Source organism: Muntiacus reevesi, chromosome 9 (assembly GCF_963930625.1).
Source record: "Muntiacus reevesi chromosome 9, mMunRee1.1, whole genome shotgun sequence".
Taxonomy (NCBI): domain Eukaryota; kingdom Metazoa; phylum Chordata; class Mammalia; order Artiodactyla; family Cervidae; genus Muntiacus; species Muntiacus reevesi.
The window spans coordinates 58,478,179-58,506,172 of NC_089257.1; the positions used below are offsets into that span (position 1 = coordinate 58,478,179).

Consider the following 27,994-nt stretch of genomic DNA (forward strand, 5'->3'; position numbering starts at 1 on the left):
CTTCAAGTCCATCTTGAAAGTCAGCTCATAGGACTAGAGACCTTCTTTGGGTCCTTTTCATCCCAAAGATCTTTATTTGGAAACCAGAAAGAAAGATTTAAAAAAAAATTTTTTTTTTTAATGTTTAAGTAGTTCCACTGGAGCCCAGCATCTAAAATCTGTTTCCTTTACAGTAAGAATGTTGGCTGATCACATCGACCCTGATCCCAAAGCTTAGTAGAATCCTCCCGCTCTGAAGTAGTGTCAGGAATAATAAGTTCTCTTCTCTTCTTTTAAACTACAAAGCTTTATGTCCATGGGTTAGTCCTCACTTCTTGCTCTGAGTCCCGGGGTGGTTTACCACTGGGGGACGCTATCTTGCATTGCACTCAAGGGCGTTTCTCATGTGACGATAATTAAGCACCTTCCCACAGGCTGCTCGATCGGGGTGATGATGAGGCTGCCCTGAAATCCTGTTTTCTGTTGCAAGGCTCCCTACACGATGCTTTCTGGTATATGAGACAGCTCTCCTTTTAATTTTGAAGGTTGTGCCTTTTCCTTCGTCTTTGTTTTTGCCTCCGAGTACAACTGTGTGATGTAGTTTATGCAGCTCCTAGAGCGGGAAGCTGAAAGAAAAACGTGGCAAACCCAGTTAGTTTGCGCCCATTTATTTAAAACACGCAGATCGCCTTGTGGTATTTGTAGGTCTGAATGTTAACGTCTTAAAAAACTCATATCTGAAATTCACTGCTGTGTACCCAGGGTCTTGAATGCTCTGTTATAGCCTAATTTTCAAAAAGCCTTATGTAAACATTATGCTCATAAACCTGAAATAAGGTATATAGACATCTCTGCTATCAAATAACGAATGTGTTGCTGGGAAAAAAAATACATTGCCTTTAACATGATTTCATACTGAAAGTAAAAGAGCTTATGGGATAAGAGGTTTGGGGCAGCTCACTGAAAGCTCATGCAGCTCTGTACACGAAGTGTACAGAAGTGTCTCCAGAAGACAATGGGCAGAAATGATAGAGTTGAAATGCTGGGTTTGAGGTAGCTGAGGGAAGGAGGATGAAAGGGGGCATCAGATCCCTGGAGACAGTGCAACCTCCCACAGCTGTGGCAATCCTCCCACCCCAGGGAGTATGTATTGGGGCAAGGACCAGACCTTTCTGGGTAGGGAGTCCTGAGTGCACAGACTTATTCTATTTTTTAAATTTTTAAAAAATATTTTAGTGAAATATATTAATAGTTGATTTATAATGTGTTAATTTCTTCTATGTAAATGCTCATTTTAAGCTTTCTTAAAGGTGAATTAAAGGGCTTCTGCTTGCTCAGCAGCTGAACTGAGGACTTTCTTTTCCTGCTAAAGGTTACAATTCTACTCCCACTGTTGTTGTTTTTTTGTTTTTGTTTTTTGACATTTTTATTTTGTATTGGGTATAGTGGTAAAGAACCCGCCAGCCAGTGCAGGAGACATAGGAGACACGGGTTTCATTCCTGGGTGGGAAAGATCCCCTGCAGGAGGAAATGGCAACCCACTCCAGTGTTCTTGCCTGGAAAATCCCATGGACAGAGGAGCCTGGTGGGCTACAGCCCATGGGGTCACAAAGAGTTGACACAAGTGAGCAACTAAGCCTGTACATTGGGTATACCCAATTCTCAATGTTGTGATGGTTTCAGGCGAACAGCAAAGCTACACCCACTGCTCTGTTCCCCTTGCCTGGGGGAATGGGTATAGGAAACAACCCCAATTACACATTATACTGACGTCATAGAAACACGTGTTGCAGCGTAACAGCCTGTAGGCAGCTGACCCACATTTCCCCTCCCACCCCGGGTCTCCCCACACACCCGGCTCACTCATGCCTCTCTTCCTAGTACTACAGCTAATCTTTCTTTCCATTTCACACCTTGCTAGGTCAAAAAAAAAAAAAAGCCAGAGGTGTTATAAAAGAAATGCTTCTTATAAAGCCTCAAGAAAACCAATAGCAACTAGTGGCAAAGCTCACTGCATTATCTTGCAACTTTGGGCAGGTGGAATAAGTTAATTTACACGGAGGAAACAGTGGTTGGGAGGTATAAGATTCTTGCTGTGCTATATTCCTAGCTTCTGCCTACTTTATCTTTGTCAAGAGTACACACACACACACATGCACACACACACTGAATCTCCTTTTAGATTTTTCTTTTCATATTTTGCTTGAAGAACTGCAATAAAGTAATCCAAAAGACATGAAACATTTCTGCTTGAATTTGTTAAGCCTCATATTCATTTGCATGAGAGCTAAGTCGCCTCCTTCATGTCTGACTCTCTGCGACCCCCTGGCCTGTAGCTTGCCAGGCTCTTCTGTCCATGGGATTTCCCAGGCAAGAATACTGGAGTGGGTTGCCATACCTCTGTCCAGGGGATCTTCTCCACCCAGGGGTGAAACTGCATCTCGCCTGTATCAGCAGGTGGGTTTGTCTGTTTTTACCCCTTACCACCTTGAAAGCCCTATATTCATTTATTCCATACGAATTTATCAGACTCTCCACTTATGATGTGGCAAGCCCTATGCTAGGATCTGAGGATACACACAGAGTAGATCCTATTGCTCACCACTTGGAGGTGTATTGTGGTAGCTGGATTAACACACCAAAAATGAAAGTCTGGTGGGGGAAGTTCTTCATTGGTAAAGCTGTAAATAGGATGCTGTGGTGCACAGGAGGGGTATACAGTCCAGAATGTACCTGTGTGTGACAGCAAGGACTCAGGGATGGTTTCCCAAAGGGGCTTACATTCAGCTATGTGAACTTAACTGCTACTTTTTGTTTTTTTAGGTGTATTTCCTTAAGTTCTGTGAAATGATTCAGGTGATTTGCTTTTTCTTGTGCTAAAAATCAAACTTTGATTTTTCCTCTCCTCATGAAAGGCAACAAGTTAATGAACCTCATTTTTCATGTCTCAGGTCCCATAGTTGACTTACTTTGGCCATTTTTCTCTTGGGATGATGTTTCTTCATTATTTGACCTCGATCTGTAACTTTCTAGAGTGTGCTCTGAAATCTCACTTTCTGCAAAAAGAAAAATTTTTTATTGATTTCTGGTGCCACGGACATCATCTGTATTTAGAAATGTATGTTTGAGTAAGATGGTACCTGTTTTTATGCAATAGTAGACTTACCACTTCCTCCCCCGTACCTCATTACTTGTCAGTTCAGTAAATCATTTTTTCGTCTTTACTGTGATTCCTACAGGCACTGTGCCATGCAGTATAAGAGTTGCGGAAGTCAGATGACAGCATATTAGAATCAAATACTGTCTTTTTGGAAGAAACAATTCTAGTAGCACTTAAAGAAGTATGGTGGGGTAGGTATCAATGAGAGGTTTTGAAACAATACTGTGGTGATTGCCTCTTGTGTGGGTACAACTGGAAAGCCAGACCCTATATGTAGGTCTGTTTATGATAAAAATGTTAGTCCATCTGAATATCTCAAAAGATATATTAAACTAGGAAAAGCAATACTTAAAATTTTTTTTAACTTTTTATTTTGTACTGGGGTATAGCTGATTAACAATATTGTGATGGTTTCAGGTAAACAGTGAAGGGTCTCACTCAGCCATATATATACATGTATCCATTCTCCCCCAAACTCCCCTCCCATCCAGGCTGCCACATAACATAGAGCAGAGTTCCCTGTGCCATACAGTGGGTCCTTGCTGGTTATCCATTTTAAACATAGCAGGATGTTCATGTCCATCCAAAACCCTCTAACTATCCCTTCCCCACATCCTAGCCCCTGGCTACCGTAAGTCCATTCTCTAAGTCTGTGAGCCTCTTTCTGCTTCGTCAGTGAGTTCATTTGATCATTTGTTTTTAGATCCCACGCGAAAGGGACGTCATATCAAGTGCTTCACTGTGAAGCTGTGCACTGACTCCTTCTCTGGCAGGCTGACTTCACTCAGGACCCCCCTCTCTAGGTCCATCCAAGTTGCTGCAAGTGGCCTGAGTTCATTCTTTTTAATGGCTGAGTAATATTCCATCATAGAAATGTACCACATGAGAAGCAACACTTGTAAAAGGGTCAGAGCCATTCAAAGATGCGTTAATGGTAGTTTGCCATAGGACGTAATACATTCTCTGTCACTGAAGGTGTATGAGACATATATGGCTAAACCATCAGGGTTCAAGAGCACCATCATGCAAGTTACATGTATAATTTACAATTTTCTAGTTGCCATCACAGAAAGTAAAAGGAAGCAGGTGAAATTGATATGTTTTATTTAACTAGTAGATTCAATGTATTGTTATTGTCTAATAACATAGACATATTGTCTATGTCTAATAACAGATTGTCTAATAATATTCTCGTGTGTGTGTGTGTGTGTGTGTGTGTGTGTGTGTGTGTGTATGTGTGTGAACTGAGTCTTCAAAACTGGATGTGTATTTAATCCTTATAGCACCTCTCAAGGGTGCTAGCACAGGTCATGTGCTGACTAGCCATATTATGGCTACATTGTATTGAACAGTCCAGGTCTAAATAACCACTCAGAATTAAAGAAGAGATTTAATCTTGGCATGCATTTATGGAATAAACAGAGCAGATTGTTATTCTGGATAACTTCTAAGGTCTCTTCTGTCTCTGATGTTGAGTCTATATATTTTAATAGGTATCTTCTATGCTAGCTAAATAATTTTGTTTTTGTTTCCAATGATAACTTTTAAATCAGAATTCTTAGGAAAAATTACAAACATGTGGTTGACGGAAGCTGAGTGCATTCTTACAGAGTAAGAATGGGCCCACAAATAGTCTATTATATTCAACCCTTGACTGGTCAATCAGTCCTAGAATAAGAACTCCTTGAGGACAGGGATTTTGTCTTCCTTGTTGGCAGATGTGTTCTCAGTGCCTGGAAGAGTACCTGGCACATGATAGGTGTTCATTGAATGCTTATTGAATGAATGGATGAATATGCTCTCTATTTGGTACCCTTTTGTGAGTAGAAGCATCCACAACTTAATGCCATTTCCTAGAGCTACTCTAGTTTCTCTTGGTCATGCATTCTTTGACTGTAATCCCTGGAAATTCACATCCTGCTCAGACAGATGGTATAGCATTGAATGGTACACTGCTCAGATGGTACAGTGTTGAATGGAAGAGCTTTAATTGACAGAATTTCCCTTTGGGCTGGCCAGTGGCTTTAGCATCTTGGAGCCTCTGTCAGGCTCTCTGCCCACTCACCTTTCTTCCATATCACATGTGCTTTCCGGAGTTTCATGATGAAGAGCTGGACAATGATGAACAGTATGAATATGAGGAAGGACACGAGGATCAGCAGCAGGACACCGCTCTTCTTCTTTGTCAGTCCCCCATGTTGCCGATTTGCTTCTGCAGGGAAAATGCAAGGGCTTTAGACAGGCTGAGGGGTTTTTTGATCACTGAGGAATATATACAGTATTTGCAAAATATTATGAAGGATAATAGCTGAGAGGAAAAGATGAGGGAGAGCTTTACCCTGAAGGTAAAGAGAGTCACATTATTCATTCTCTGAAAATAAGCAAACAGGAATATAAACAAAGCAATTTCATGGGATGATTTGAGAAAGGTTTTTAAGTTACATAGATATCAGGCTACTTATTTTTCATTTCTAGAGGAAATGTGAGGATACTAAAGTATAGTCAGAGGGTTCAAATTAGCTGTAAGGAATGGAGTTTTTAGCAAAGTGTAGTTAAGTAGCAAGGTAAGTTACTAAGGAGTTTGAAAAACTCTGCAAATAAAATGAAATTTCATTAATATTGGCTAGGTTAAATGTGGTCCTCCATAAAGGCATCTGGAGATAAACCATATGAACTCTTAAAGATCTTTCTAGTACTCTGATTTTTTGGGCTCTACATTTGCAGAATGTCATTCAAGGTCCCCTTCATCTCAACTAACAAGCCATTAAGGAGTGCAACTACTCAGAGAAAATTGTGCTTGGAGCTGCTAAGGCACAATCCTATGATTCAGGGAGTAGTTCTCTTTGTATATAAACAAAACAAGTTAATAAAAACAAACAGCAGTCCCGAGAAAACCATTATTGAAAAAGACACTGTGTTCACTGCAGCACTATTTACAATAGCTAGGACATGGAAGCAACCTAGACGTCCATGGAGAGATGAATGGATAAAGAAATTGTGATACATATATACATATATAGTGGAATATTACTCAGCCATAAAAAGGAACACATTTGAGTCAGTGCTAATGAGTTGGATGAACCTAGAGCCTATTATGCTGAGTGAAGCAAGTCAGAAAGAGAAAAACAAATACACATATTCACACATACATATGGAATCTAGAAGGATGGTACTGATGCTTCTGTTTGCAGGGCAGCAGTGGAGATGCAGACATAGAGAACAGACCTATGGACACAGTGAGGGGGGCACAGAGAGGGTGGGACGAATGGAGAGGGTAGAGTGGAAACATACACACTACCATATGTAAAGCAGATAGCCAGTGAGAATTTGCTGTTTGATTCAGGGAACTCAAACCGGGGCCCTGTGATGATGAGCGGGATGGGATGTGGTGGGAGGGGTGGGAGGGAGGTTCAAGAGGGAGGGGACATATGTGTACCTGTGGCTGATTCACGCTGATGTGTGGCAGAAACCAACATAGTACTGTAAAGCAATTATCCTTCTATTTAAAAAAACAAACAACAGTAAGATAACTGTGCCAGATTCTAGACCCACGTACATTAGTATGATATGTGTTCAGGGGTTCTGATGCTGGAGTGGTCCCTGAACTGGTCAGGAAAATGTTCGGCGAGGATGCTGGTCTTGAAGGAGGGGTAAGGAGAAGAGTAATGTGGGTTCTCTTTCATCGGGGCAGTTAGGACAGGGCCATCAAAATGAGACAGAAAGTTATCAGAGAAAAATGTGTATTCTGGTCAGGACATCGTAGAGACAGGACCGCAGAGGTAGGTGGTAGAGAGCACCTATGGAGGGTTGAAGGCTCGGGCTCTGTGTTGTGAGTGGTGAGCCATAGAGGTTTTCTGATCGTTGGTGTAGAGGGTGCAAAGAAGCGTTTTGATAGTAGGATACTGAAAAATCACAGCAAGAGGAGAAGTTGACGTTACAATACTTTATGCAGGACGTGATGGGGGCCTGCATCAAGGAGGTGGCGGTGCTTGAGGACAGAAGAGAAGACTCAAAACTCTTTGGGAACCTATTGATTTTATATGTGTGTGTGTCTATACACACACACACACACACAGAGAAGGGAAGGATGAACCAAGGTTTTGGGCCTGTGTGATGCTTTGGGCAAGTTGATTTTGTGGGAAAAGGTGCTGTTCAGTTTTTAGCCATGTTCAGTTTGAGGAACGGGCAGAAAATTCAGCCAGAGATACTTGGGAAATGGAATGAAACAGGGATTCTTGCTCAGGAGAATGTTCTGGAAATGCAGGTGTGGAACTCTTCTGTTTGATGGCAACAGAAACACTCTTGGGAAGGGGGAAACTCTTTAAGGATTAAGGTAGTAACATCCTCCAATAAGGATGGAGAAGTAGAATAAAATCTACATAGAAGAAGTCAGAGGAGGAGGGGACGTGAGCGAAGGGACACCAGGAGGAGTGGTGAGCAGAGTAACAGGGCCAGACAGCAAGTCAGGGAAGCCAGGGAGATGACTCGGTCAAGGGACAGGTCAAGGGATAAGGGAATGCTTAATCTATAAAAAGGCCAAAAATAATGAGGACTGAAAAAGTCTACTGGATCTATTGATTGAGAGGTTAAAACATCAGGTGTCCGTTCTAAATAAATAAGTGTTGGGACCTTACCAGTGGCCAAGTGAGAGACTTGAGTGGTTTGTTCTTCCTCTTCCTTGTCAATCTCTGACGTACTAGAATCTTCCATTACTGCAACTAAGATGAAAGACATGAGATATACATATGACAGTGTATGTGCTATGTGGTGTATATGCACATATTCATCCCAGAGCACCTTTGGAAACCAAACTGAATGATCCTCATTCAAAACAATATCACTTTTGAACTACTGACTTCTTCCAAAAATTGTTGCAAATGGTCAGGTTCACTTTTTCTTTTTTAAAGAAAGAATCACTCAGTTGTGTCCCACGCTTTGCGACTCCATGGAGCCTTCCAGGCTCCTCTGTCCATGGGATTTCCCAGGTAAGAATACTGGAATGGGTAGCCATTTCCTTCTCCAGGGGATCTTCCCGACCCAGGGATGGAACCCGGGTCTCCTGCATTGCAGGCAGATTCTTTACCATCTGAGCTACGAGGGAAGACCTTTTTTTTTTCGAGGTGAATGTTTATTGAACACTTACTCTGTGCCAAACCTTAAACTGACCATTTGGTATATATTACTTCTCACTATAGCTCTGAGCAAACAGGTTTCAAGAAGCTAATTGTCTCAGTTCTATAGCAGATAAGTGGCAGAGCCAATATCAAAACTCAGAATCCCAAATTTAAAACTTTATATTTCCTCCCTGAATTAGGTCTATTAGTTGAAACAGTTTTAGGATGCTTCAGGACTGAATATTGAAGAATGGTGCCCCAAGCCTGATGAATAGAAACCATACAACCTGAAATGCACAAAGCAGTGATTTTTATATTGAAAATCGGCTCAGTTGCCATTCAGCCCAATGCTACTTCCTCCTTAGAAATAGGGTGTACTATGATGATTTTTGCGAAGTAAGAGAAATTATAAAAATAAGAGATCCTTTTTTTTTTTTTTCTTTCCGATTTTGTTGTTTCTTTTCCCTGTCCAACCCCGGCCCCATCTGCACTCTTGGTTTGTAGCCCATTGCACAGCGCCACCATGTGGGCCCTGAGGGGAATGAACCCACCCCTTCTATTGAAAATGGGTATTATTAACAGTAATAAAATCATAGAAATTGAAAGCTGAAAGGAATTTTAGAAACCACGTTTCTTAAATCTTCTGTTCTATATGAAAAAGCAGAGGAGAAAATTGAGTTATTCAGTAGTGGTGTAAGCCGATTTAAAGACAACTAGATTCTAAACACGTTTAAAAATATTGGATTATTTAAGCAAGGGATGTGGCTGTTTCACTTCATAATATTTTCAATTTCCATCTCCCCGCAGAAAAAGTATATATGTATGTATGGTACATATGTATTTATCAGTGCTTAAAGAACCTAAACATTTACTTTTAAGTATTAGTGAAGATAAACATTTTAAAAACGTGATCTGATACTCAGAACTATGGACATGATAGCAATATGGAAGCACTTCTCCCACTGCAAAATTTTAGAGAGACTTGATTTGAAACAGAAAGAGGATATGTGGGGAGTCATGCCTTTCTGAATGAGGCTTACTGTCTTGTTCAAAGCACCATGACAACTGCATGCACACATTCATTCATTCGTCCATCCATTCATTCACTCACTGAATTTTGTGAGTACCTGCTATTGGCAGGTATCAAGCTAGGTAAAATACAAAGATAAGTTAAATATGTGATTATTGCCCAGAGCTAATCATCTAGTGATTCACTATTTAACAAAGCTGGGATTATAATCCAGGTTTTCTAAATTCTCCTTCATTTATAGTTCAATCCTGTCATCAAAAACTGAGTTCTTAAATATATTTTAGCACTCAGAATGTTACAGTTCTATACTTCAGAGGCGTGTACAGTAAGGTTGAAAAATACGCATTTTTGCTTCTCTGCGTGTTTTTTGTTTTGTTTTGTTTTGTTTTTACAAACCTCACTAATGATAGAAAAGGAAATAAAAAAAATAAAATGCATATGGCAAGTTGAAGAAACAAAACAGGAACTTCCTTGGTGGCTCAGTGGGCCGCCTGCCAGTGCAGGGGACATGGGTTCGACCCCTGGTCCAGGGAAGATCCCACAGCCATGGAGCAACTAAGTCTGTGCACCACAGCTATTGAGCCCAGGCTTTAGAGCCCGGGAACTGCACCTCTGAGCCCAGAGGCCTCAGCTGCTGCAGCCCAAGTGCCCTGGAGCCTGTGCTCTGGAGAAAGAGAAGCCGCTGCAATGAGAGGCCCGTGCACGGCAGCTAGAGAGTAGCCCCCACCCACTGCAACTAGAGAAAGCCTGTGTGTGGCAACTAAGACCCAGCACAGCCAAAATAAAGAAGTAAAATTATAAAAACAAAACAAAGCTATCTGAGTTCTTGACAACCAAGTAACTGATGAGCCTTCCAGGGTGATTTTCTTATTCAGTGACAACAGCAGATCTCCAGATCCTGCGTTTTGCACTTTGCTGTTATCAAGTCTTTGTTTTGTGTTTGGTCTGTTCTAGATGGAAAAACAAAGAAGTGAGTCTTTTATATATGAATTCAACCTTGCCTTTTACCACAGAGGGATTCAGATGTCACAGTTGTGTGTGCATGCGTGTGTGTGTGTGAGAGAGAGTGAGAACTTAAAAGGTGTTAGTTACCCTGAAGCCCCTCCCACTAACTGAACTCTCCGACTATGGTGCTTCTCCCGGTCACCATAAAGCTGGAGCCAGCTGGAAGGAGCCTTATATGGTCTTATTACAAACTACAAGAAAAAAACCTTCTTGAAACTTAAAATGGGAAAAGTGACTTTCCCAGAATCATGATTTTTTTTTTAAGTTTTAATGTTTTTGATACTTACCAGTGCTATTGGGCTGCTGAGGGTCTTGAGAGGATAGAGAGCTCGTCTCCAGGGCAGCTGAAGTTGTCTCTTGATCAGCAACTAGGAAAGGGGAAAAACAGAATTCCGCAACTACAGAGAGCAATTTTATCCACATTGTGCTCAGTACAGCAGATTGGAGAATATGCTTGACTGCTACCTGCTTGTGGAGGTTCTGCAGAAACCTCAGAATTAGGTGTTATGCAGCCCTTGTGCTGGCGTTTGAATCTACATCCCGCTGATTGTCCATCTGCTAAACTGCCTGGCTTAGAAGTGTAGCAGGCTGGACCTCTGTGGAGCAGTGCATTGGGCAGTGGTGGGCAAAGACTGTTCATCTCTATCTGTATCTACCTGTTAATACTTATCAATCTCTCTGTCTGTCTACTTAATCGCTTATCTACCTGCCTATTTATTAGGTGGCTTTGGAGTCAGCGTCAGAGTGGGCTGAATTCCAGTGCTGCTCCTCGCCTGCCACTGATTAAGTTTGGACCAGGTCCCTAATCTCTCATATGCAAGGCTTTCCCTTGCCTGTAAAATGGAGATACTAATATCTTTTGGAGTTTTTTGGTGAGGATAAATTATTTCATTTGTATGACATGTGTAGCCCCAAACCTGACTATTCATTAAGAGGCTTACTAAATGCTATTGCAGACTATAAAAGCAATGGTTAGGAATGTATCTAGAGGTTCAATTTGGCATAGGTTTGATCAGTCAACAAACAGGCCTGCAACCAGGGAGCTTATAAAAACAATACCTGTTAATTTACAAATATTGCTACTGATCTGTAATATCTTTTTGGAATCTGAATGCTTTTCAGTCTTTCATTTAATCAAAGGATTTTCCTATGACTTTGTAAATTATTTTCTTAGTCAAACACTAAATATTTAAAACTATAAAAATGCTTGAATCACATGCCAAGGGCTCTGAGAAAAGAAGAACCACTAAGGAGACACTAGAGAAATAGTAAAACAGATCATAAGGCTAAAGTGAGCTCTGTGGCCACAAAGAGGCCAGAGAAAATTGAAGAGAGGAGAAGTTGCCGGCGGTGGAAAGCTTGAAGACAAGTCAGATAGAAGAGCTGGAAGCAGAGTACAAGATAAGGATAATGTGGCAACTACAGAGAATAAAATGTATCAATAATGATTAAGATCTAGAATAATGTATGCTATGTGAGTTCATATAATTACACAGTTAAGCACAAAACAGGTTATGTGTATATGACTATATTCTATACACATTGTATATATTGTGTGTGTATATATATATGTATATATATACATATATATGTATGTGTGTACATGTATATGTGTGTGTATATATATATATGTGTATATATGTATATATGGCATATATATATGCCATAGTGTATATATACAATTGTGCACATATATATTCAATAGTCTGTGTATGTGTATATATACATACAGATATATATATACACACACACACACTGTATATGTATAGAACTATGGTCATCCAGGAGGAGAAACTGTGATTTCTCCCTCAGCAGTAATTTTGGGAGATGGCTTGAACAATTGCCGAAAACTGAAATATATTTATTGATATTGTTGGCTCTTTTATTTAAAATCTGAACACCTTTCAGAGCCATTTAGGTAAAAGAAGCCTCCTTTTCTCTTTGGTGACCCTCCTGCCTCCCCATGTGCCCTAGGCTCCCTTCCACGGCCGGGGGTGGGAGGTGAGGAGGGGGATGAAAGACAGAGAGGAAAGAATATTTACATCAGTTTACAGTTCCGCCCAGCCTGGGGGCCCTTGATTCTTCTAAACCCAGCTTCCTCAAGACCCACTTTTGGTTTGGTGAGAAAGTGACCGGCGGAGAGCTCAGGGGAGTTGTTAACCACAGCGCCAGCCCCCACAGGGCGGCAGGGCAGCTTCCCACAGTGAGGTTCCTGCTGACGAGCACCTTCCTCATCAGTTATTTCATTTGATGCAGAGCTTTCTCAACAAACTCAGGGTCACCCAGCAGCTTCCGCCTTCACTAGTGTGAGGGAATGCTTATCCTTCAGGAATCTCTTTTCACACTGAGAGTGCTCACTTGTGTCCGACTCTTTGCCACCCCATGGGCTAGCCCACCAGGCTCCTCTGTCCACAGGATTCTTCAGACAAGAGTACTGGAGTGGGTTGCCATTCCCTTCTCCAGGGTCACACTGAGAAGTACCTTATAAAGTAATGAAGGTTGGAGTCCTATGAATGATAGATGTGTGATGCCTGCTACTTCTCAGAGGCTGCTTCTTGGCTCAAAACGTTTTATATAGTTTTCAGTCCTTAAACCTTTGGTGATGGGATCAGGGAACAGAGATTCTGAAAATGGAGGCAACTCCTCTTCACATTTAATGTTTGATTTCTTTTCATTTTTACTCTTAATTTTTGGTATTGTGCTCAGAATATTTTTTAAAGATTTTTTTCTGATGTGGATCATTTTTTAAAGTCTTTACTGAATTTGTTACAATACTGCTTGTTTAATGTTTTGATTTTCTGACTGCGAGGCATGTGGGATCTTATCTCCCCAACCACGGACTGAACCTGCATACCCTGCATCGGAAGCCAAACTCTTAACCAGTGGGCCACCAGGGAAGTCCCTGCTCAGAATATTAGCATGGGTAGACTATGCTCTCTAAAACAGTTATAACAAAATAAATCTAAAACATACTCATGACTTAATGTGGGTACATGATTGTTAACATACAATGATATTGCCAAGTTTAGATTTATTTCAGTTAGTTTTATCCCCTTGGGGATTAAGTACAGAGATGTAGTAAGCTTCACATGGTCTCTCCAAAAACATGACTGCAATAAAACTATCTTAGGTCAAGTTATGCCAGCTGTCATGATGAAAAAACAAGCATGACACTGCTTGCATATGGCACTCTGTTAGGCTTTCTCCACAACTGGGATTCTTCTGTGTTTGGAACAGTAACTCTGTCACCCAGCTGGAGAAAGTTCAATCATGAAAGAAATTTGTTATTTAAAAAAGCTTTGTGGACAGTGAGCTCACTGTGAAGGACTTTTCCTACTCCATTTCATCTTGTTTGATAGTGTGATATAAGGTAAATTTAAGATAATCAAAGACAGCCATTGGTGGTTCTTACCCAAATCTTCAAACCGAAAAGGTGCTACCAGTTTTCTTCCTTGCAGGCCTTTGTGTCGGATAATGCAACTTGCTGTTGAGTTTTTGCCATATGTGTGGACTGTCAGTGTGCTGGTGCTATTACACTTCTTCCCATCAGTTTCATATTCATGGTGGGTTTCACCTGTGAAGCAATTTAAAGTGGTGTGTGAGGTCGTGACAGTTTAATGCTATTGGGTGGCATGGTTCTCTGAGAAACCAATGACCTTGACATCTTGGCAAACCTGTTAGACTTCTAACCTCACTCTTATTTCCCTCAGCCACCTGGGATGTGCTTGGCCCCATTCCCAAAGAGAAGCAGATGAACAAGAGTGGATAATTTCCTATAAACCCTGCACTACTAGGAAAAAAAAAACCCCAAAGCTTATCATGGTTACACAAGAAAGACAGCCTAATGTGGAACACAAAGACCCAAGACCTTACTCAGGTTGAATGAATAAGGCAGATTAAAGAGAGGTCTAGAATTGGCAGTGGACTGAACCTATGGTTACATAAAATTGAATGAAGTGTATGTTGAAATGTAAACAAACTGGAATCAGTTCCCAAGCATGGCAGTTGGTTTTCCTTTTCAGTTAAAAGGCTCAAAGCTTAGGTTTTTGTTGTTGTTGCTGTTATCAAAATAGTTTTATCTACCACAGAGAGTATGACATGATACTCCATTGTTCAAGCAAGATCTTATCTGCTCCAATTGCATGTATTATGTTAAATATATTTTTTTAGAAATGTCATTATTTATTTGGCTGTGGCAGGTCTTGGTTCTGGCATGTGGGATCTTTAGTTGAGTCATGCAGAACGTTTAGTTGCAGCATGTGGGATCTAGTTCCCTGATTAGGGATTAAACCCTGGACCCCCAGCATTGGGAGCACAGAGTCTTTGCCACTGAACCACCAGGGAAGTCCTAAACATATTTTCAATTCTGTGTCTGATAGAAAGTTTATGCTAGGAGGTACAGGTAATAGCTATATTATGCCTTTTGTGAAATTTTGTTGCTGTTGTTGAGTCACTGGGTCATGTCTGACTCTGCAACCCCATGGACTGCAGCCTGCTGGTCCTCCCTATCTCACGATCTTCCAGAGTTTGCCCACGTTCATGTCCATTAAATCAGTGATGCTCTGCAACCATCTTATCCTCTCCCGCCCTTCATAAAATGAAATTTTACAAAGCCTTTGTTGTTGTTGTTCAGTCACTCAGTTGTGTCTGACCCTGTGACCCCATGGACTGCAGCATGCCAGGCTTCCCTGTCCTTCACTATCTCTCGGAGTTTGCTCAAACTCATGTCCATTGAGTCTATGAAACCATAATATTTAATACATGTACCATTTTAGGTTTCTACCTTGTTTTAAACAAAAGCATGTAACCATGCTGTTTGTGTTGAGGCTTTCAAGAATAAGGCATAGTATCGACTGGTTAATAAGGCTAATTTGTCTGGATGAGGATGGATGAAATATTGAATGGGGTTTTCTGACACTTTCTGCCACCAGAGGGTGCCAGAACATTTAAAAATTCCTTAAAAATATAAATAGGAAGGAAAACAAAGGAGAAAAGAGAATGGTTTCTTCACTTACCATAGAGCTCCATGCCATCCCCTAAAAGCCAGGTTATCCGTGGAGGGGGCTTGGTTCTCACGGTGGAGCATTTCATAATGACGTGTTCTTCTCCATTGTGCGTTTTGATAACTGAAACTTGCAGGGTTGGCATGACAGGAGTTGCTGGAAGAAAATTGATTTTTCTGTGCTTAATTAGCTGGTCTACATATCTCAGCAAAGCACAGAGCCTAATAATCTGTAGGGATCATTGTAGGGGACGGTCTAAGCAACGGCATATTTTTTCATCTGACCTTTCTCAGAATATAGTTAAGGGGCTTTTATGTACTCGTAAAGCTCCTCTGGCTCTCATCAGAATATTTGTCACCCAGTGTGTGATTAGACTCTGGAAATTCCCAAGCAGACTATGTTACAAGAGTAATTCTTGAATTTTATAGATGAGTGCATTTGAGTGGTAAAACACTAGGTGAGGAATAGAAGCTGGAATTCTGGTCCCATCTCTGTCACCAGCTATTTGTAAGAACTTGGGTAAGTCCCACAACCTCTTGGTGTATCAGTTTCCTTGTCTGAGACGTGAAGGAGTTGGTTTATGAGTTGGCTGTTTGAGCTCTAAACTTTCGTGAGTCTAGGACTCACATCAGTATAAGTTACTTCTGTCCCCTCCACTCATCAAAGAGGCATTTCTCTAAAGGGCCCATCAGCCTGATTTCTTTTTACTTCTGTCCAGGAAAGTTTTTTTCAGATAGGCTTATGTCATCTTCTCTGTTCTACCTCACACTGTGGGGTACAGAATGGGATCCTTTAACATCTATTTACTCATCCGTCTGCCATTAAGACATTATGAAGTCACTTCCAAGTATGTACCAGATGCTGGCAATACAAATGTGGGAAAGATGAGGCCCCTCAAAGAGGGGCATGGTGATAGAAGCAGCCCCCTAAGCTGTTCACTGAAAGATCACGTGTCAGGTGCAATGACAGAGGTAGGCATGGGGTGTTCTGAGAGGTGTACTGAGAGCCCCAGTAGAGCACAGACCTGGCCTGACCCAGAGTGATGTTGAGGGTGACCAGCAACATGAGGGAAAGGTGACCCCAAAGCTGAGTCTCATTGCTTCTCAGAACCTCTAGGGAGCCACTCCTTCCCAGAGACTTTGTCACTGTGCCTTTACTTTATGGCAGGTACCACACTCAACTAATGCAAGAAGAGGAGTCTTAGAAAATCCTTGTGTGATATGTAGTTATGGTATTTAGAGATCAATAAAAGGCAATGTTTTAAATTGATCTGTTCTGCTACAAGCAAAAAAGTCAAGATAGTAAGACTTAACACTGAACACAAAGGACCATCTGCAGAACTGAGCAAGTTCCAGCTGTCACTTCCTAGCCAAGCCTCCCAACCCCATCCCCCAACAAAAGAGAGGAACTTGTTTTGCAGAGGGTGTGAGCCGATTGTCCAGCAGAGTTACATCTGAATATATTCTATCTTAGGATATGCTGTCAGAAGTTTCCGCTAGATGTGTGTATGTGTTTTGCCTTCCTGAACAAGTGTGCAAACTCCTTGTGGAGAGATTGTTCCTAATTCATCTTTGTTTCCTTGCAGCCCAGCACAGTGCCTGGCACAGAGTCACAGTTCAGCCAGGACAAATTCTCTTTCCTTTTAGTTCCCTGCAGAGAAAATTTAGTTGATGCCAAAGACGATTTTCACAAACTCACATTTAGTCTGGGACTTGGCACTCAAACTGCTCCTTTCTTTTTCTCTCAACAAAGATGGCAGAGGTGCCAGGAAATGCCTTGCTGCAGGCAACACTTTTTAATTGTAATACTGAGCTTAAGAATGATATAACCCATTCCTAAGTGTACTGCTCCCAGGCTGGGTTTACTGGCTTTCAGGCACCTACCTAACACGATCACTTTCACTTCCTTTGTTCTCACGGACTTGCCGTAGTGCAGACACTTGTACACGCCTTCATCATGCTGTGTTACATTCAGCACGCTGATGGAGAGCTGATCAGAGGAGTGATGAAGAAGCTGGTATCTGGAACTTTTTAGAGCTGTACAAGAGGGAACAAGAGTTGTTATAAGGAGAGGTATCAGATGAATGCAGACTCTCAGTGGATGGATTTTTCACAGGAATAGCTTTTGATTATCACACTTTAAGGGGATGGATGTCACATCTTTGACTGAACTACCTTCCAGATTCTAGTGTTACCAACTGGAGACTTCTCAATAGTTCGAAGTTAGTTTAGGAAATAAAGTGTTTTGATACTAGGTGAAATAAGCAGTTTGTTTTATTTATGCTGGTAGGAAGTTATGAACCCTGGGCTGGCAAAGGGTTCAGGTGGCAGGAGGATGTTAAATAATTTCTTTTTTTACATTATGTAAATACCCCAGTGTAATTTGTCTTAGAAATCCAATTCTCTGTCTTGTCATACACAGCATTGTGATGCAATTATACTCCAATTAAATTTTAAAAAACTATTGGAAAGCTATCCATAATTATCACTATTTAAATTTTATAGTTATATGAATAAGATTGGAACAAAAATAGTTGTCAAATTGATTTGATGACAAAGCTGTAAAATATCTACTGTTCTTACAATTTCATATGACAGTGAATAACCGAGATATTTTTAGAAGAAAATTTCGTTATTATTTGAAGTTTCCCAAAGAGTATGTAGTACTTTCAAATGTTTAGGGAATGGCAAAAATAAACAAAAGCAACAACAAAGCAAAAAAAAAAAAAAAAAACCCACAAGAACATAAAACCTCCCACATTTCCAGAAAGTTCTAGCCAACAGCAAGTATTCCTTTTGATTCTGTCTTGATCTGGGATTTCCATCTCAAGTCAAAGGTCCCTTAACGAATCAGAGGCTCCTGAAATGAGTGGTTTTCTTTGTTTCTTTTTTTCTAATGTTAAGATTTATAATGTGAACAAGCCTAAAATAGTTAAACCTCAAGGAAGGTTGTTTCTCATCTGAAACAATGGTTATGGTGTCCTGGGACACTGATGTTACCTGAGCTGGAATCCAGGTGTTCTCAGCCTCAGCACTACTGACATTTGAATCCATCATTCTCTGTTGAGTGGGGGTACGGGGGGCTACACTCTGCATTATGCAGTGTTTAGCAGTGTCTCTGGCCTCTCTCACTAGAGTCCAGATCCCCATGCCTTTCCTTGGTTATAACAACCAAAACTATCACATTGCCAAATATGCCCTGGAGGGCAAAAATATACCCTTGAGAGAGAACCAATACGCTAGATCAGGGCATTTGAGAATGTCCATCTTCTCCCAGTATTATTGTTATTTAGTTACTCGGTCGTGTTCGACTCTTTGTGACCGCATGGACTATAGCCCGCCAGGCTCCTCTGTCTGTAGAATTTCCCAGGCAAGAATACTGGAGTGGGTTGCTATAGCTTTCTCCAGGGGATCTTCCCAACCCAGGGACTGAACCTGCATCTCCTGCATTGGCAGATGGATTCTTTACTGCTGAACCACCAGGGAAGCCCAGTTTAACCAAAACAAAGCAACAGAAAGCATTCTTTAACAGAATTCTCTCTCCTTAAAGGTTTCCCCTCAACTTTTATCAATTAATATGTACTTATTCTATTGGAATCTAGTTGGTTTAGCTTAAAATAATATATTTAGTTATTTTACAGTGAAACTATCAATGTTTAATCATACTTTCTAAAGCACATCAAGTTTTTCTAGAGGGTCTGCTTTTACAAAGCAGAATGAAGTTTGCTGTGTTGGTTACTTTTCTAAGCATTTGGTAATTAGGAGTATTAAATGGAGGTATAAAATGGTCTCATTATCAGGACATCCCTGGTGGTCCAGTGGTTAAGATTTTGCCCTCCAATGCAGTGGATACAGATTCGATCCCTGGTCAGGGAGCTAAAATCCCACATGCCTTGGGGTCAAAAAACCAAATGATAAAAATAGAAGCAATATTGAAACAAATTCAATAAAGACATTAAAAATGGTCCACATTAAAAAAAAAAAAAAAAAACAACTTTAAAAATCCAGAGTTTAAAAAAATAGTCTCATTATAAAGGGAGGGTTTCATAAAATACTTCCCAAAGAGATGAACTAAATAGATTTTAAAAATCCCTTCCCACAAGGAAAAAAAAAAAGCTGTGGCCACGTGAAGTGACAGATATTAGCTAAACTTATTGTGGTATTCTTTTCCAATTTTTACATATATCAAAACATTATATGGTACACATTAAACCAATACAATGTTATATGTCAATTATATTGTAATGAAATTGGAGGAAAAAGGAGTTCCCTCCCATCTTAGGCATCTAGGACTCAATATGCGTGTTTGTGAGAGAGAAAGGCTACTGTCCTTTTCAGAGTAAAACGTGCAATCCATTCCTATTGCTCAGTGATCCTGAGTTTTTGTTAAGACCGTTGGGAGAAGGGGAGCCAGTTTGGGGTGGGCCTTGATGTGTGACTCTGGGTTGCTCAGGTGGAAAACGGAGCTCCTGTCTGTAGAAGTGGGGTGACGTGTTGGCTGCCCGAGGACCATGGGCCCCCCACCTGTCTGTCTGCTGCCGTCTATCATTGTGCTGTGGGTGGTTTCATGGTCATTAAGAGTCAAAAAGTGACCTGGGGGTGAGGTGGGATGGCGGAAACAGGCTTTGTCATTTGAGCCCCCTTTACCAACCATGCTGGGGGGGTTTCCATTTCAGACTTCCTGCCAGAAAAAAAGCAGCCATGTGTAAAACACAGGCTTCTGGGTGCAATTTACATCTCACAGTAGGTGGGGCCAAGCCCACCATTGGGGTGACTCATGCTGACTTTTTGGCCCACCAGCCTGTCTGTCTGGAAAATCCGTCAGGTTGGGGTCTGGCGGTGGTTTCTTTCTTCTTCACTTACCAGGTTGTTCATTGAAGAAAATGGTGAAGCCCGAGGGGGCCAGCCACTGCAGAGAGGTGGTCTCCTGAGAAACGGTACAGTTTAGAGTGAGCGTCTGGCCTTCCTCTATGGGGACAGTTTCCATGTGGTGGGTCCGAAAGGCCTCTGTGGTGGAAGAGAATTGGGGACCGTCAGACTGGCATGGGCCACACTGCAACTGAATTGAGGCAAGGGCTTAGACTCGAGGCAGCCTCGTTCATAATTTGGTCATTTGTATACATTTGTTAGAGAAACAGACCCTAAAGTCCACACCAAAAACTGCAAGGAGAGGAGGGAAGCGGTGTGCTAGAGCAATCAAGATGTCTCCCGAAGGAGTATGAATGAAGTGGGTTGGGTTTTGATGAAAGGAAAGCTGAACATCTATGAGGCACTTGCCTTTCCATATGCTGGAAATTGTGTCTTCCATGTTACTGATATTGAACTCAACTTTCAAACTAACACTCTAAAGCAGCAGTTTCCAACCTTTTTGGCACCAGGGGCTGGTTTCGTGGAAGACAATTTTTCCATGGAGGCAGGGGCAATGGTTTCGGGATGATTCAGGTGCATTACAATATTGTGCACTCTATTATTATTACATCAGCTCCACCTCCGATCATCAGGCATTAGATCCCAGAGGTTGGGTGTCCCTGCTCTAAAGGAAGAGTGATTTTGCTCACTTAATGATAAGGGAGTAGAGGTTGAAGGTCACAGAGGTCCTCAAGATGGCATTGGTGCCTAGGTCTGTGGGCTTCTAAGCCCATGCTTATATAACTGGGTCAGACCACCTAAGTGATGAGACCCCAGAAAATTTGGCCTTTCTGGCCTCTGTTTATAAAAGGGCTGACTCATATCTTTAAGTACAGTTGGTGGCAGAGGTGGGGGGTATCTCAGATTCTAAGAATGTTATGTCCTCTGGGGCTATTGTGAATTATGGAGCTGCTCTTCCTGGGGAGTAGGTAAGTCCCTGGGGTGGAAGAGCTTCTCCACCAGAGGGTGGATGTTCTTGGATCTCTTCTGATTTAATATTCCACAGCAGTGCTTTCCCCGGGGAACATGTAAGAGTATGTAATTTCCCCAAATCATAACCCCCAGAGAATGAGAAACAATAGTTCTAAGCAGCTGCAAAGTTATCCTCCCAAAAAAGAAATTGATAGAAGAATAAATTGGCTTTACTGCTGATTTGGCACATTTATTGCCATTTGTTATTTTTCAACTTTAAAATTAAAGAATTCTTTTTCCTGAGGATGAAACAGTTCTTATCAATGAAAGTACAAAACATGTCTATAAACAGAAGAATACCATGGGGTTATAAAATATGAATAGCAAATGCAATGAGTTTTACTGTATCATCTTAGCTGTTAAAAAAAAAAGGAAAAAGAAATGACTTTATTTCCTTGTGATAAATTTCAAGTATTAGGAAAAGCACATTGAAGAGCTCTGGGAATTAATTGTTACAGACTTTTTAGTTTGTTCCATTTTGAGGTCATTAATTTCAACCTAGCCTCCAGCAATAATCACCCAAAATTATTGTATTGTATTCATATTGACTTTCATGGGAAAAGAGTTACCTTGAGTCCTGATGGAAAAATACTCATATCATCAGCCAATACTATAATGAACAACAAGGATTCAATAAAAAGGGATTGTTTTCAAAAAAACCATTGAGGCCTAGGCCAGAATTCTGCTTAGGTAGGTCATTTGGAAATATTCTCATCTATAAAATCAACCCATGATTGGGTAATAAGGATAATATTAGTAGAGATGCATTGAAATGATAATGGAATTTCTTCTAAGGGTAAGCAACTCTTGAGCCAAGAATCTGAATCTAGACCAACTTGTACTGTATCATCCCGTTATATGATTCTTGCTTTATCTCGAGCCCTTGTGCATGATCTTGCTTCCCACAGATTGAAGCTTCAAGAGGGCAGTGACTGTGGTCTACAATTCTTTCTTAACAGAAACGATCACAGTATAAGCTTGGAAAGTAATGGTCTAATGCTAGCTTTCATGATGACACTGTAATACAGGCAATGGATAGCTATCTTTGCTCTCCTGTTGTTCATAAGAATATTGAGAGAGAGGAGGAGAGTTACTACATAAATATATGATATTTATGGATAGGATAAAGACTAGGATAAAGACTAGTATTAAGCAACATCCCCTGATTTCATCCTTCAGGCAAGAAGTTGACACTCAGGCTTTGCCAATGTTCTTACCTTTGATAAAATGATTGTCTAGACAGGAAGCCCACACTGGGGGAGAAGGGAGAGGCAAGATTTATGTGCACTCTGTTTTTGGATAAATGTCTCCCATTTTAAAGGTATATATATCATTGTCTTTTTCTTGAGAATGCATGCTTATGAATTAAATCATGTCATTTAATCCTTACAGTGTCTTAAAAATTGTATGAAAATGTAGCATGGTGTTTTAGCATATGGCAAAGAATTCTATCTCCCAAGATGAGTGTCTGCTCTTGCTGTTGAGATGTCAGGGTCAGGCTGCTGACCACAAGAAGAGGTACCGAGTTCCAGATGGAAAGGACTGCATCTGAGGCTTAGAACACTAGTCATTTCCTCTGCTTTTGGCTCCTAGCCTTGCATTTGGCTTCCTAAGCCTGTTTCTCTTGCAGTGTTGTCATGCAGACCCCATGTTTGATTCAGAGACAGGAAATCATTGTAGAAAGGAAGACTAGCTCAGTGAGAAGCCTCTGCACCACACTGCTTCAACTGCGGCACTTAAAAATATTGGCTAACGTGTCTAAGTCATGTCAAAGAGTAGAAGAGAAGGACAGTGGTTCCTAAGTTTTGATGCCACATCTTCGAAGAAAAAAGTTCCCCATGATGCTCTTGCTGCTATTGAAAACTACCGTGGAACTTGTCTTTAAAATCTTTTTTTCACACAAGTTTAGAGTCAAACTTTCACCTTTGTCAGAGGGATTGGGTGTGGGGTATCTTCTTAGCTCACCACTTCCTCCCCTGCAGGCTCTAAAAACATTTATATTATATCCTTATTCACCTTAGCATTTCTAGTGTAGACAGCAAGTGCCCCGTGCCTATTTGCTAGTTCTCTGTCAGTCTTCAGAGTTCTCTGATGTGACTCCCAAATGCTGGACATCCCGAGCTTGGCAATGAATCACTGTGGTGTCTTTCCTAGGAGGTCACCACTTACTACTGGTAGGTCATGTTTATTGAGCGGATTATTGACTTCTGGGCTTGGTCGTTATCTCCGTGACTGGGTTCATCCATCCATGCACCGCCATGTGTTATGAGGTCACTAGTTAAGTCTAAGGCTATAGAGTGTGTCTGTGTGGTTGGTTTATATGTGGAAAGGGAACCTATGACCTTCACCATCATCTCCACCCCCCATCTCGTGAGCCAATTGTCCTAGGAGTGGAATAGCTTCACACCAAAGCACACATGACTGACTGTGAAGCTGAAGGGCAAGCAGGTGTCATAACCACCTACCAGAGCACCTGGAGATAAAATTTGCACAGTACCTAAGAGTCCTTGGTTTTTCCCAAGGTTTGGGGAGTTGCAGTGTATCTGCCCTACTATAGGTCATCGTGGCAGACTGAAGAAAGGAAAAATTCTTTTTCTTAGTAGCCCAATTATTGAATTGCAGCCAATTTTAAAACCCTAGGACAGAGCCAGTCTGTTCTTCAGGGACCCTGAATTCAGCACGTCCATTTGGAACCCGTCATCTGTACTGTTCTGTGCTCCACACCTACCTAACACCTATCACCTGCTCCATCCCAGCATTTTTTTGTAGTCATCACTGTCATCACAAGCATGCCAGGTATCTGAGAGGCACTCCAGCCTCTTCCCTCTCCAAAACATCTCTTGAATCAATTCATTCCTCTTTTTCTTTTTCACTACGATCACTGCCTCCATTGTTTTTTTTCTTGGACCATTGCAGTAACCTCATTCTAGCCTCTGCTCCCTCTAACTTACTTTTATTACTAACTTATTTTTATCTGCTTCAGCATTACAATTAAAGGAAATTCCCTGGTGGTCCAGTGGTTCGGACTCTGCACACTCACTACCAGGGGCCCAAGCTTGATCTCTGGTCAGGGAACTAAGATCCCACATCCCACAAGCTGTGGGATTTTGCAGTTCAGCCAAAAATTAAAAATAAAATAAAAACTCAGATTCTTTTAAAAAATTACATATAAAATATACAAATTCAATCGATCCCTTCATTAGAATGTTTTCTGTGGCTCCCACTGCCTATATGAATCAGGCCAGTGTTTCAGATAATTGGACCCTCTATCTTCTCCAGTTTTATTTGCTGATACTCCCTTTCAGGTGCCCCATGTAAACGGCCACCTGCAAACTCCGTAAATTTTGGGCTCAAGAAGATGCTTTGCCTTTGTCCATGCTGTTCTCAGCCTCGAATGCCTTTCTTAGCTCCTTCAAGACTCAAGTCAAATTACACCACTTTTGTCGAACCTGCCCAACTCAACTGGCCTTTCACCTCTCTCTCCCCTTCAGGGGCCTCCTCTCTCCTCCAGATTCCTGAAGGCTTCAAGTAGATTTCTCTTACAGCACTTCACACACCACTTTTTCAGTTACGAGTATGTCTCTTGTGGATAGATTACAAACTCCTCGTACAAAAGTTGTTTGTATTCCCAGGACTGAGCAAAATCTCAGATTTTAAGTATTTGTTCAATCAGTGGCTAAATATGAGTAAATGTATATATTCACTAATAAATATATTAATAGGGTGCTCACTTTACGTTAAATAATAAAGCCTGGAGCTAAGTTAGAATCAGAGACACACAATGAGTTAAGTCTCAAATCAGAGCCTTCTTTGTGTTCCTCTTTTGAGGTTAGCAGGCAAAACATGCTTGGATTCAGATCATTATAAAAAGGCATCGTTATTCTTTAGATAGACTCAGTAGAGAAAATTATGTGTGAAAATGAATCAAACTTTGTCAAAATTAAATGATTTCCAGTATAGCTTTAAAGAATCTGTCTCAACATGTCGGTAAATGGATGACTCTTTCCTGGTCAAAGGAAGTATTGAGAGGACCTCACTCCATCTCCAACTGGAGTGTTCCCTGCATCCTACTCTCCATGAAACAACCAGAATAGAGGGTGCAAATTGGTGGGTTTTCATCATCCACAATACAGGAAAATGGGATGAATTTTGAAAAATTCTCCATTCTTACTGTGTTTGACCCACCCTAGGAGCTGCCAGTAGGAATCCTGAAAAGACGGCAGGTTCCAAGATTATAGGTCTTTTTTTTTTTGGGGTCTGTAAGTTTTTGGCACCCATTGAAGTTGTGCAGTAAAAGAAGGTGTCATGATCTTCCCATAATTCAATTAGCTAAAAACAGCTGGCAATTTATGTTGCCTTTTTGCTGATAAGAAAGCAGCATGGTCAGCTCCTATCCTGTTTGAGACCCTGATGGGCATAAGTAAGATTAGGTTAGAGTGGGCTTCCCAGGTGGCTCAGTGGGTGAAGAATCCACCTGCAATGCAGGAGACGCAGGCAGGCCCAGGTCGATACCCCGGTTGGGAAGATCTCCTGGAGGAGGGCATGGTAACCCCCTTCAGTATTCTAGCCTGGAGAATCCCATAGACACAGGAACTTGGTGGCTACAGTCCACAGGCTGAAGGGACTGAACACACAGCACGCACACATTGGGCAACTGGTTCTCATCTCAATACCACGGACCCTAGATGCCCTCTGCATGGCCCCCTTTGGATGAGTTTTCAGTTGAGGATTTTTCAACAATGAATCTTCCATATTGTGCAAATCACTGACTTTCAAACTTTTGAACCACATCAAGAAACATATTTTCTATCACAATCTAATTCATACACTCCCTGAAAACTTTCTTGAGATAGTACTTTTACTATGTGCTTTACTGATATTTACCTTGTTAGTTACTAGCAGGTTATCTAACTTCTTGTAACCTCAATTTTATCATATATAAATTAGGGATATGAATACCTCTTTTTTTTTTTTTTGCTAGGATAAATGAAATTAACATAAATTACCCAGCACTGTGCATGATGCAATAAATACTTTTACTCTCCTTTCTTCATAAACAGTACTTGGGTAATTTATATTCTAAAAGACTTATCTTAGGTTTACTTTAGAGCATGATTGTTGTAGTTTTCATTTAAAACATTATTTTTGTGAGGTATTTTTGAAAGGAAATGACTCACTGAAAAAGTGAAGGTCAGTTAAAGGCTTTAAATTTTGAAATAATAGAAAGCATTCTAATTTTAGCCACTTACATGTACTTTTTATGAAAGTGTTAGATCTTCTTCAAGCCACTTATTGAAGAAACTTATTTATTACCAAAATTGAATCTTTATTAAGTGCCTCAGGGTACAGGGACCAAAAACGAGAGTGCTAATTGAAGTGTATAAAGTAGGAAACTGGAGTACTGTGTAAAATAGGAAATCTAGTCTTTTTTTAATTTAATTTTTATTTTGTATTAGAGTATACTTGATTTACAATGTTATGTTGGTTTAAGGTGTACCGCAGAATGATTCAGTTACACATATTTTTCAGATTCTTTCCCCCTATAGGTTATTACAGAATATTGAGTAGAGTTCGCTGTGTTCTACAGTAGGTCCTTGTTGATTATCTGTTTTATATAAAGTAGTGTGAATATGTTAATCCCGAACTCCTAATTCATTTATCCCCCTCCCTTTCCCCTTTGGTAGCCATAAGGAAATCTAGTTTTAAAAGATACATTCTCCAGATGCAGTTAAACAGAGAAGGAAGATTTAGAAGGAGAGATGCTTCACTTGGAAGGTAACTATAGATTCGGTATTTGGAAACAAGCACCCAAGAAGCAAGCAGCCCTATTTATGTGTGATTTTCTTTGCAAGAAAATGATACAAGTTGCAATCAGAGATTCAGGGACAATACATCCTGCCCCCACTTTGGGGTAGGAATGATTTAACCTGTGCTAAGAAGAACTATGTATCTTTCTTTAATGTTCATAATGCAACAATAGAATTAAGCATCCAAAATCACATTTGCAAATAATAAGGAAATGTAAAGTGACAAAAAATAAGCACAAAGTTTTCACTGGAATCATCATTTCTGAACTAACTAAGGGTTGTCTAGCATTTTGCCATTTTCAAAGTACTTTTGCAATTGAAATTTGATCCTTTTAACCATAGGGTTTGGTAGATCAAACATCATTATCATTTTAATTTCAGGATGTAGAAACTGTTTCAGAGAAATTATTTTGCTCAGGCTTATACAACAAGGAGTTTTTTTTAACCTTTTATTTTGTATTGGAGTATAGCCAATTAGCAATGTTGTGATAGTTTCAGCAAAGGACAGCAAAGGAACTCAGCCATACATATACATGTATCCATTCCCCCCAAACCCCTCTCCCACCCAGGCTGCCACATAACTTTGAGCAGCGTTCCCTGTGCTGTACAGTAAGACCAAAGAATAAAAAGGTTTTAAAATGCCAAACTGATGCTCTTTCAACTTAAAAGACAGTAAACTTGTTAGTTACGCTTTGCCATAACACAGATTCCACGGAGACATACACGACAATGACCCTTTCTCTTATAGACCCTTTAGCAATTGAACACGAGAGTCAATTAATCCTGTAACATCCCTCCAATGTGTAATCGTGGTGGAAGCTGAGAGATTTACGTGGAAAGTGAGAGGTTTACCTGAGTTGCTTCTGCAGTCAGTCCTCTCTGAGAGCAGTAGACTGATAGATGTGCCCAAACATTAGGTCAACTGAACATCAAAAAGACACGAGCTCCGAGTCCTTACCTTGTAAGGGGAACCACGCTAGCAAGCTGCAAACTCTCCACCACATGCTGTGCTCCGCT

The 27,994-nt window shown here is 40.8% G+C and overlaps 1 protein-coding gene across 1 annotated transcript; it reads right to left on the reverse strand.

Annotated features, from left to right (window-relative positions):
- On the reverse strand, positions 1-27,992 carry CRTAM (cytotoxic and regulatory T cell molecule). The gene is made up of 10 exons (XM_065945175.1): positions 27,936-27,992; positions 20,154-20,297; positions 17,175-17,327; positions 15,304-15,447; positions 13,701-13,862; positions 10,576-10,656; positions 7,774-7,857; positions 5,205-5,351; positions 2,949-3,035; positions 1-605 (listed from the first exon to the last, which is right to left on the reverse strand). The coding sequence occupies exons 1-10, from the start codon at positions 27,979-27,981 to the stop codon at positions 475-477; spliced, it is 1,179 nt and encodes a 392-aa protein (XP_065801247.1). The 5' UTR covers positions 27,982-27,992; the 3' UTR covers positions 1-474.
- Between the last annotated feature and the right edge of the window lie 2 nt (positions 27,993-27,994).

What these genes read in the sequence shown, in the direction of transcription:
- CRTAM (XM_065945175.1), bottom strand. Translation starts at nt 27,981, where the DNA reads ATGTGGTGGAGAGTTTGCAGCTTGCTAGCGTGGTTCCCCTTACAAG. An exon ending in AGTGAAAGTGATCGTGTTAG is followed by an intron (nt 15,448 to 17,174) that starts GTAGGTGCCTGA and finishes ATTTTCTTCCAG; the next exon opens with CAACTCCTGTCATGCCAACC. An exon ending in TCAGCAGCCCAATAGCACTG is followed by an intron (nt 7,858 to 10,575) that starts GTAAGTATCAAA and finishes CTTTCATCTTAG; the next exon opens with TTGCAGTAATGGAAGATTCT.